Below are 10,075 nucleotides of genomic sequence, written 5' to 3' on the forward strand. Positions count from 1 at the left end.
AAGACGGACAGAGGGACTTGCTTGAAACAGTTTTAGTTTTACAACGTTCTTTTTATAAAATGACCATTACACTACACTCTGGACATTCTTTTCCGGACGGAGGGAGTATTCAACATCTGATGGTGGGTGAGTAGAGGAATAGAGATCATCTTATTCAAATCGAGCTAGTAGTGTGATTGAAGTAGACCAACGAGGTAGAGTGTGTTATATATCTAGAAGAGGGGACACTTCTTTCCCAAAAGATAATAAATACATAGTGTCAAATCTGAAAAATAGGTGGATGGAACCTTGATATGACATTATGAAACATGCACATCACGTGGAGTGCCAAGAAGGTTTCATGCGTTACATGATAGATAGCTACAGCTAAGACAGGAAATGACACATGGCTTGATGCCTACCATTTTCTACAAGATGTACGTAGTCATCGACAGAGAAGAGACGAACATGATGACATGATGAGTTTTCAAGGCCCTCTCACTTGCCTGCCACTCGCACGAGGACATAGCCAAAGCACAATATGCTAGTGTCCTTGTATAAACCACACACACGTGCCTCACACAAATTTAAAGCGTCACAAAACTATTCATATAACATAAAATGCAGTCTATGTAGGAATATAAAAAATAGAATTGTTCGTAAAACATCCGATGATTACATGCTACTACAAGCATGTCCATCACATATAGAACAGACCCACATGATGAGTCGGGTCCATGTTTGACAAGCTACTGAATTTTTCTCATTCACATTGTAAGATGGTATGATGCCCGCCCTTTAAAAACCTTTAACTTCTACATGTAGGTATTGAAAGTCTCGAAGATCCTTGAATGGTAGTACTTGTTTGCTTCTACTCTCAACACAATGCAAAGTCAACTATTGTATTGTTTGACACGTAATGACATGGTTTATTCTCGAGGCCTCTCATTCCTAAACAGTGTAATGTGGTTGAACTTTCAACATGCAACGATGAGTGGGTGGAGGAAGAGAGATCATCTTAACCAAAGCTACCTAGTCGTGTGACTCAATCAGACCAACGAGACATGGGGTGTTATATATCCATGAGAGGGGATGCTTCTTCTACAAAGGTACTAAATACATAGTGCCAAATGCAAACAGGGGGTGGGTGAAACCTTGATATGGTATTATGAAACCTGCATAGCATGTGAAGTACCAGGAAGGTCTCGTGTCGATTCAATGAAAGATAGCTACTACCACTAGGACAAGAAACTTGATTCCTACCATTTTTATAAAAGATGTACCTACTCATGCAGTAGTATTGATGGAAAAAGATTACATGACGGGGTTTTGAGTCCCTACTCATATACACACGCACCAAGAACATACCTAGAGCGAAAATAAGCTAATATCCTAAAACCTCACACACATCCCCCAACACACACACACACACACAACAAGCCTCACACAATCTGGAGTGTCGCAAAAAATATCTTTTCCCTTTGAGCTGGTCACAAAAGTATTTTTTTTAATGTACAAAAGAAGTATTCATTTAACACAAAATGTACCACTAGTGGTAGTATATAGGACAATAATCATGACCGGCCACAGGGGGTCACCTCGGTGGCCGTATAAATACCCAAGCCGGCCCACCGGCCACGGCCAACACATCCCACCACCCGCCTCGCCTCCTCCACACGCATCTCCTCTCCCGCGAGACAGATCCCTTCCCCTCTCCGCTCCCCGCTCCTCCTGCCTCCGATTCTCTATAAAAGACCCCGAATTTCGAAATTTCACGCCGACCTTCCCTGCCCGCGCGCCTCTTCCCGCCATTTCCGGCCTCGGATCCGCTCTGATTCGGCCGGGCTCGTCTGTCGCCATGGCGGAGGCCGCGCTGGAGGGGAGCGAGCCGGTGGATCTGTCCAAGCACCCCTCCGGCATCATCCCCACCCTCCAGTAAGTCCCCGATCCGCCCCGCCCTGGGTCGCCGCCGGCAACGGCAAGGGAAGATCCCGTCGCCGGTGGCTCGTTGACCTGATTTGGCTTACCACATCATTTGGGTACGGACGGCGCCTGGCTGGAGAGGGGCCGATAATTAGACTAGTACTAATCGGCTCGATTGGCCCCCCAACCAACCATAGCAGGAAAAATTAATGATGCTGCTGGGTGATGCACGAGGGGCGATAATTGGTCTAACCAGTGTGGGCACTAGCAGTAGTATTTTTCGCATGCAATTTTGGCCCGGATATTAGGATTTGGACCGGATCCGTCACAGCGAGGGAGAGACCCAAGGGTTTGTTTGCTTTGTCTCTGCCCAAACCGACAGCCATGCCGAAATTTGCCCCTTCTTTGCACAGATGGGTTATTGCTTGGCCCTCACCCACTTAGTTAGCCGACCAAAACCTTGGCTAGCGTGGGTTTCTGCACAAGTCACTCTAGATGATTTTTCAGTTTTGATCCATGTATAGCAAGTCATACTAGTACTGGCCAGCACGTGAAAATTTAATCCATGATTAGCATGGTCAGGGGCAGAGCTTCGTTGGGGCGGACGTGGACCTTATGTTTTGGATTTTTTGCGTTTTTTACTTAGGCTATCCTTCGAAGTCCAATCAGCCAGGCAATACACTCAGCCCAGAAAGACCGACAAGGGGACAACCTGAGAATATCCAAATACTTGGCGAGCCGAACTGCTCATTCTCACTCCCGCTCATCCAAAACATAAGGTCCTTAATTATAGTAAATGGATTAGCTCATAACCTCATCCAAAGCAAAACTACTTCAACGCTGTCACACAGAATAGCAACATTTTGATTTTCAAATTGCAATCCACATCTTTAACTGTAAAATTATTTGGATGCCACCAAATGGTGGAGCTACGTGAGGGAAAACTGGGTTGTGAGGGTAAAACTTTTGTGCTGTCTTTTAGCTTGGCCCGCCCCGCAATTTCTTCGAAGCTCCGCTACTGAGCATGGTGTAGTTGCTGGCTGTTGTGTATTCACAAGTGAGGAATGTTTATTGGTGTCAGCTTATATTGTTGGTTTGCCATGTTATGTTGCAGTGCTAGGAACTGTAGTGTTCTAGATGATGTGTGTTTTGTTTATGGCCTATTTCTTGCTATTCCCAATGAAAAAATTGAGTTTATTGTTTGTCAATCATCTTGTTTTTTGGCAGGAATATCGTGTCAACTGTCAATTTGGACTGTAAATTAGACCTCAAAGCAATAGCTCTGCAAGCACGTAACGCAGAATATAATCCAAAGGTATGACGATTGGCCTGTGTGTTCTTGTGGGCATGTTTTCACTTAGAAGTTTCTTTTACTTGCGTGCATCCCTGTTTTCTAAGGTTATCTGTGCTACCATATAACACATATATGAAATGCCAAAAAGTTAAGGTTTCATTTGCACATGTGCATATTCATGTCCTTTGTGTTGCATGTAAATTTTCCTGGAAAAAATACAGGTTTTGTGCCCTTGGTTTGATAAACAAATTTAGATTATAAGGTTGTTTCTTTAGGCAACAAACTTTGTTTTGCCCAGGGCGTAAGAATGTTCTTTTCCCCATGGTTTCAGTTTGACAGTGTAAAGCTAAGGGAGGAAGATAGTAAAGGTGCACCCTACAACTAGCTTGTAACAAAAATAAGAACTAATTTTCCCTATAAATGAGATTCAGCAGTTAGCAGATAATACATATCTTGTATTTTCCTAATTAGTGCTGCAGTTAACAGATAAAGCTTGAATGTAGTGGGAGTATGTTGAATTGAATGTAAGTGTTAAGCTGATGAATGTGCGATGTTGAGTTTGCTATCCAGTAAGACGTCGGTAGAAAGAGTAGTACACAGAGAGTGTGCATATTTGGAACTTGATTATCTGCGTATTTTCTGGGGATACGTCCTGTTTTATGTCACTTAATTGTTCTGTTCCATGTTTAATGCTTTTGTTTGTTTACTCTTCTCTTCATACAGCGTTTTGCTGCAGTTATCATGAGAATAAGAGAACCAAAAACTACAGCACTGATATTCGCATCGGGTAAAATGGTATGGTCCAACTTCACTTAAGCACTTAAGCTTCTACATATTATTGACTATTAGAATGCTTATTTTGATGACCTGATGTTGCGCCTTGCACCGTCACCTGTTAGAATTGTTTTATTTAGGTTTTCAATCGCTACATGCACCACATTAAAAAAATTATACCTAATTTGTACTCTTCTATAAATGTGCGAGTTAAAATTTCCATGCACAAGAAATTATGTTCTTATTTTCGGAGATAATTAATTACTCTGTTCCTGTGGTATATACTAATGGAATGAGCTGTTACCTGTAGCTTAATTTCATTGCCGGCAAGCATCGTCAAAACCTCTTGTCTCCCTAATAGATGAACCCTAAAATAATGCACTCCAGTACCCGTGGGAGGATAGTTTGCAATGAAAGATGGCTGAATGTTATTTGGGTTGAATTTTTTGTTCAAATAAGCTTTCTTGGCTGTCATCACTGATCTTATGGTAATTTGGCTGGAAGAAAGATATTTATTTTTGAAGAAAGGAACTTTAGTTCTGTTTTATTGATTGAAAAGCGTATAAGTTTCAGACAACTAACACCATGTATACAACTAGCCGTCCATGTTTACTTATGTTAACGCAAGTCCTGTTGCAGGTATGTACTGGAGCAAAGAGTGAACAGCAATCCAAGCTTGCAGCAAGAAAGGTATGACATTGTTTGCTCCGATTATTTGGTCTATGCTGGCTGAGAGGTTTCTGAAGTCTTAAGTGTCTAACACACAATGTTGTTCCCAGTATGCTCGTATTATTCAGAAACTTGGCTTTCCAGCTAAATTCAAGGTAACTAACCATTCCAGTCATGTATAGTTCTCATGAGTACACCTGTGCTCTGACTAATTTCATCTCGTGAGACAGCCCTAACATTTGTGCTATATCAGGACTTCAAGATTCAGAATATTGTGGGCTCTTGTGATGTCAAATTTCCAATTAGACTAGAGGGCCTTGCATATTCTCATGGTGCTTTCTCAAGTGTAAGTTGAATGATTCTATGTTTCTTCGAGGACCTCTGTGTGTGCATGTTGCTGTCATTCTCGAGTGTAAATTGAATGGTGTGTCCCTTATCATTTTGTTCAACAGTATGAGCCAGAACTTTTTCCTGGCCTGATCTATCGAATGAAGCAACCGAAGATTGTTCTTCTGATTTTTGTTTCAGGCAAGATTGTCTTGACCGGGGCAAAGGTAGCAGTCTTTTTTACTGTATATACTTCCATTGGCTATTCTTTTCGTACATCTGAAAGACACTAACACTGTTGTCTTTCCAGGTGAGAGAAGAGACATACACTGCGTTTGAAAATATATACCCTGTACTCACAGAGTTCAGAAAAGTTCAGCAATGGTATGCACTGATAATTGTTATATTTGCCGTGTGCTAGAAATTGAGTAAAATAAGGAGATCTCTTGCTCAGTTGTTAAAAGTTTGAGCATTCTGGTGGATAGTTGCACTTGATATGTGCATGTGCCACATCGTAGTGAGAAACCTTTTGGATATTTTTTATAGTACAGAGCAACTGTATATTGCAGATTCTTGCAATATTTTTTTGAATTATGATTGTAGTTGGTCATTTAATCTGTCTTCCTGTAGTTGGTCAATTAATCTGTCATCTAATCTTGGGGAAAGTTGATTTTCCAGGGCCCTTAATCTCTCTACTTAGGTTCTATTGCTGTGGCTTAGATTATATACGCAGTTGATGTGATAATAAAATCCTGTCTGGTTGATTGACTTATGGCTATGCGCCCTTTTCCTTGCAGATGTTGGGTGCATTTTAATTATTTTCAGTTTTGAAGTAAAACTGATTGTTTCTTGTTTATCTCCGCTTGCAGATAACCTACAACTACAAGGTCCCCTGAGATTTTGCCATCTCGTGAGCCGTGACTGCTACTAATTTGAGCTGTACATAATAGTCTGGAGGAGTCAATAGCATGTTGCAATTTGATGCGGGCTTTGATGTGTCTGTTGTGGTTGGACGGGTGTCCCATGATGTCATGGATTGAGGCCTGAGACGCCTTATCCATTTGGTCTCTTGATGATGATAATAGGTCCACCATGCAATCGATTTAAGAGTTGGTCAACAAAAAGAGTCTTTAATTCTGGAAGTAGAGTTTATATGTGACCTACAGGGAAGACAATGTGCAACAAAGCAACTTGGGAGATGAGAGCTCTAATTTGTGATTTATATAGAAGAAAGGAGTCTTCTCTGAGTACTTTCAGCAAACTGCACTGCATGGTGTAAGTTTTGGTGATGCACAATGATGAGAAGGCTAAAGATGTTGTTGACAGACAATGTTTGTATGTACTGTTGAAATTATGTATGTAGCTGTGTTTGTCATTTTACTGCTGTGGTTTGTACTCCTTGAGATGTTTCAACATGCCTGAGCGAATGGTGAATACTGCTTTTTGTGCTGCTAGGTTTCTTTGTTGCCTCGTTGTGTTTGTTGCATGCATGCAGTGGCGAATCTTGTGTGTGGTGGTGGGAGGAGGGAGCCCTCTAAAAATTGGAAAAGAAAATTTACAAAAGTGGCCCTCCTTCATTTCCTTCCAAGATTCGCCATTGCATGCATGCCCATGATGCTTCCTGTGCCACCTAAGAGCATCTCCAACAGTTGCGCTATACCCAGTGTGTTAAAAAACAGTTTGCAGCGCGCCGTTTGCCTGCTTTGACGTGGCGGCCAACGCTGGCTTCAGCAGACGTGCTAAAATGCAGCGCCCGTGCGTAGCTCCAGCAGGCACGTTACAATGCAGCGCGCGCAAGCAGCCGACGCTTACCATATGTTGTATTTTTGACACATTTTGACCACAAAATAAATTTCAAACATCAAAATAAAGACATGACATAAATTAAATCACACAAACAAGTGCATGATGACATAAAAAGTTCATGCCCAAAAGATCATCCAACCAAGTTCATGCCCACATAAAAAGTTGGCGATTTTTTTAACCTTTTGCGCATTTCCTCGAACACCTGTTGCGCGTCGGCCGCCAGCTCAACAAGTGAGCTCACAGGCGTTTCGGTAGCCGTCGCACGCCGTGCAAGTTTCTTCCTCGATGGCTTGGAGGAGCCGGAGTCGTCCGCCGCCTTGTTCTTCTTTGCGGAAACCTTCCCCTTCTTCGGCGGCGCTGCATTTGAGAGCTTCAAGAGGGGGGCACGTGGCCTCACGGCGGGCGCCGGCGCGAGGCCACCCGCCGCCAAGGTCATCCGTGGCGCCATGAAAAGGCCGCGCGCGACGCCGGTGCTAGGAGGAGCGCAGGCGGAGGCGAAGCCAAAGCTCCCCGCGCTAGGGTTTGCGGCGGCGGCGGCCGCAGAGGGGTCGCGGGTGTAGGCAGGGGTGAGGGGGTGCCGGCGGGGGCGTCCATCGGGTGAGTTCGCCGGCGGCGGCGCGCGGCGGGGCGAAGGTGGCGCATTGGGTAGAGTGCAGCGCGAGCGCTTGAGTGTGCAGCGTGCGGAAGTGGACTCACCAAATAAGCAGCGCGCGGTAACATTTCGGACAACGTGATGTAATCTATATGCACCGCGCGTGTTTATAGCGCGTTCGCTGGAGCCCGTTTTGCTATTGCGTGCGTGTTAAAAACGTTAATTTTGAGACGCAATGCTGTTTTAGCACGGCTGTGGGAGATGCTTTAAGGTGGGCCGGGTAGCCGCGTTGTCGTCATTGATCGAGCCCGGGGCACAGCTAGCGGGCAGGCGTGTTGTGGGGGTGGTCGCCAGTGTTGAGGATGGTTGGGGTCAGAGCAACTCTAGCAGACCCTGTATTCGTACGGCCCGCAAAACGTGTTTGCAGTTCGCGTAAAAACGTCTATGCGGGCCGACGCGCACGGACGCAGATGCAGACCCCGCATAACGGACCCGTAAAAGAGCATATTCGCGGAATATGCTTTGGTGGGGAAAGCGCGGGCTGAAATGTCCCCCCACCAACCGCTTTCGCTCATATGCGGGGCACCGCAGCGGCGAGGTGGAAACCCGCGAATACGTGGGTTGGGGCCGAGATTTTGCCGTGCCCCACAAAAATATTTGCGGGCCGGGACGGGATGCGGGGTCTGATCGGGCAGGTTTTTCCGCCCTGACCTGCATTTTGACGGTTATTTTCCGGATCGGGACGGGATTCGGGGTGTGCTAGAGTTGCTATCAGAGAGAAGGTCGGGGCAGCGCGGGGAGGCAAAGGTGCTCCCAAGTGGCCCTCAGCAAAAAAGGTGGCTGAAACATTTTTTTTTGGGTTTTAATAGTCGGCTGTGGAGCGGTGCAAAAGGATGAGGGCAAGCAAAATAAAATAAAATAAAAGAGGCTGCTTTGAAAAGTCAAACTCAACGATCTGATCCACTTGTGCTGGTAGCATTACATTTGGCCTGACAGGCTCAGGTGTTACTGCTAATTAATGGTGAATGCACTCGCGGCCTCAGGAAACGGAGTTGAACCAATCGTAGAGGAACTACTACTAGTCGCAGCAGTGCGACCGCTCAACTAGCCAGCTAGTGCAACAATGTATGCGTTGTAATCACGTTGACCACGGATGATAATCCGCCACCTAAACCATCCATCCATCCGTAGACCGCGTCGCGCCGGCGGCGCCCCGCCGGCCATGCAACCGCGGCCATGCGTCCGTCTGGCGCTGCCGTGCGTCGCCGATGTTCGGTCTGGTCTGATCACCGCGCCTGTGGCGTGGGAGCCCCGCCGCCGAAGTACTGGGCGCTGAGCTCGTACCGGTTGCCGTCGCCGTCCTGGCCGCCGCCGCCGCCGTGCGACGACGACGACGACGGGGAGCCGTGCTGGTGCGCGCCGTCGTAGACGACGCGGAGGCTGGGGTCGCCCGGCTGCCACTCCACCTTCTTCTTGGCGCCGCACCGCCTGTCGCGGCACCGGAAGTAGCTCCTGCATGCACAATGCCTTCGTTAACTCATTCAAGTCTACTACTGATTAGGTGTAAGATTTTTCACAAGGTGTGTTTGCGTGCGCGCGCGTACGTGCCTGATTTTCTGGATGTTCTTGATGAACTTCTGGCCGTACTTCTTCCACTGGTACCCGTCCTCCGGCATCACCAGCGGCTGGCTACCGCCGTCTGCCTCCTCCGGCCAAGTCGCCTGCCGCTGAACCTGCTCGTCGCCATGACCGCTCCCTCTACGAACCAACACAATTCATCGATGATCATCATGTACATAAAGCAACGAGTTCTTGCAATCTGGACAGACCGTATGCATGCATGCATGCATCCGGCCGGCAAGCTAGCTGAAATAAAAACTAGAGACAACATTCAGCGAATCTGGTGCAGTGCACACAAGGATTCGGAGCAGATCAAGCAGGGAGGATGAACGAATGATTCCTACGAAAGAGACGCTTTTGTTTTGCTCGGCGGCCGGCTTGTTGGTGTAGGAGTAATATATGTGTATACATCCCTGTGGATTTGTTCGGAAAAACCAGAAACGATCGACCACGACAACAAGAGACTAATTAAGATGTGAGCTCCCCTAAGATGTGTATCTGCACATAGAGATCTAGAGATATATAGAGAGAGATGAGGGGCGTCATACGTACGCTGTGGCCATGGCGGGCTGTGAGGTTGAGGCCATGGTGGAGATATGGACGAGTCTAGCTGGTCACCGGAGAGCTTCCAAGCTCATGCTGCTGCTATACCTAGCTACATGAACGGATGGGGCATTATTGGTCTTGTGAGCTTCCGCTAGCTGCACAAGAGAGTATATATATATATACGAGAAGTGCTGGTGGTGGTGGGGGGGATCGGAGTACTAGTGGAAGAGAAGCTCTTGGGTATATGTCGAGGTTATTTTGTTCAAATGGAAGCTTCAAGGATGCAACTTGCGCATGTTAACGTCGTTGAGACGAAGAAAACTTTGGGTCACAACTCACACGCTGTCCCACCCAGCTGATGTTTTCTTTTTCAGGGAAAACTAGTGTGACGTTGTGCACGTAGTAATTAATTAGCAAACTAAATTCGGGCTTTAGTTTCAAGTGCCCTAGTGATTAGTGAACTCGATATCTTAAGTGATGTTTTTGTTATTATTATTCGTGTCTTCAAATTGCTAGCCGCCTGATCAAGTTTCTTTTTCAATCAT

General features: G+C 46.1%; 2 protein-coding genes across 3 annotated transcripts; one reads left to right on the forward strand and one right to left on the reverse strand.

Moving 5' to 3' along the window:
- Positions 1 to 1,637: 1,637 nt before the first annotated feature.
- On the forward strand, positions 1,638 to 6,420 carry LOC123446934 (TATA-binding protein 2). Of its 2 annotated transcripts, none has more exons than XM_045123480.1 (9): positions 1,638 to 1,914; positions 3,130 to 3,217; positions 3,920 to 3,991; positions 4,610 to 4,660; positions 4,750 to 4,794; positions 4,893 to 4,985; positions 5,092 to 5,196; positions 5,437 to 5,443; positions 5,836 to 6,420. In XM_045123480.1, the coding sequence occupies exons 1-9, from the start codon at positions 1,838 to 1,840 to the stop codon at positions 5,895 to 5,897; spliced, it is 600 nt and encodes a 199-aa protein (XP_044979415.1). In that variant the 5' UTR covers positions 1,638 to 1,837; the 3' UTR covers positions 5,898 to 6,420. The 2 variants fall into 2 exon arrangements, with proteins under 2 accessions (XP_044979415.1, XP_044979414.1); XM_045123479.1 differs by lacking the exon at positions 5,437 to 5,443 and adding an exon at positions 5,277 to 5,350 and having other exon boundaries at positions 5,092 to 5,193.
- A 1,876-nt stretch (positions 6,421 to 8,296) lies between these two features.
- Positions 8,297 to 9,764, reverse strand: LOC123446936 (probable WRKY transcription factor 2). The gene is made up of 3 exons (XM_045123481.1): positions 9,537 to 9,764; positions 8,973 to 9,122; positions 8,297 to 8,876 (listed from the first exon to the last, which is right to left on the reverse strand). The coding sequence occupies exons 1-3, from the start codon at positions 9,569 to 9,571 to the stop codon at positions 8,651 to 8,653; spliced, it is 411 nt and encodes a 136-aa protein (XP_044979416.1). The 5' UTR covers positions 9,572 to 9,764; the 3' UTR covers positions 8,297 to 8,650.
- Between the last annotated feature and the right edge of the window lie 311 nt (positions 9,765 to 10,075).

The sequence above is a fragment of the Hordeum vulgare genome, chromosome 4H (genome assembly GCF_904849725.1).
Source record: "Hordeum vulgare subsp. vulgare chromosome 4H, MorexV3_pseudomolecules_assembly, whole genome shotgun sequence".
Lineage (NCBI taxonomy): Eukaryota > Viridiplantae > Streptophyta > Magnoliopsida > Poales > Poaceae > Hordeum > Hordeum vulgare.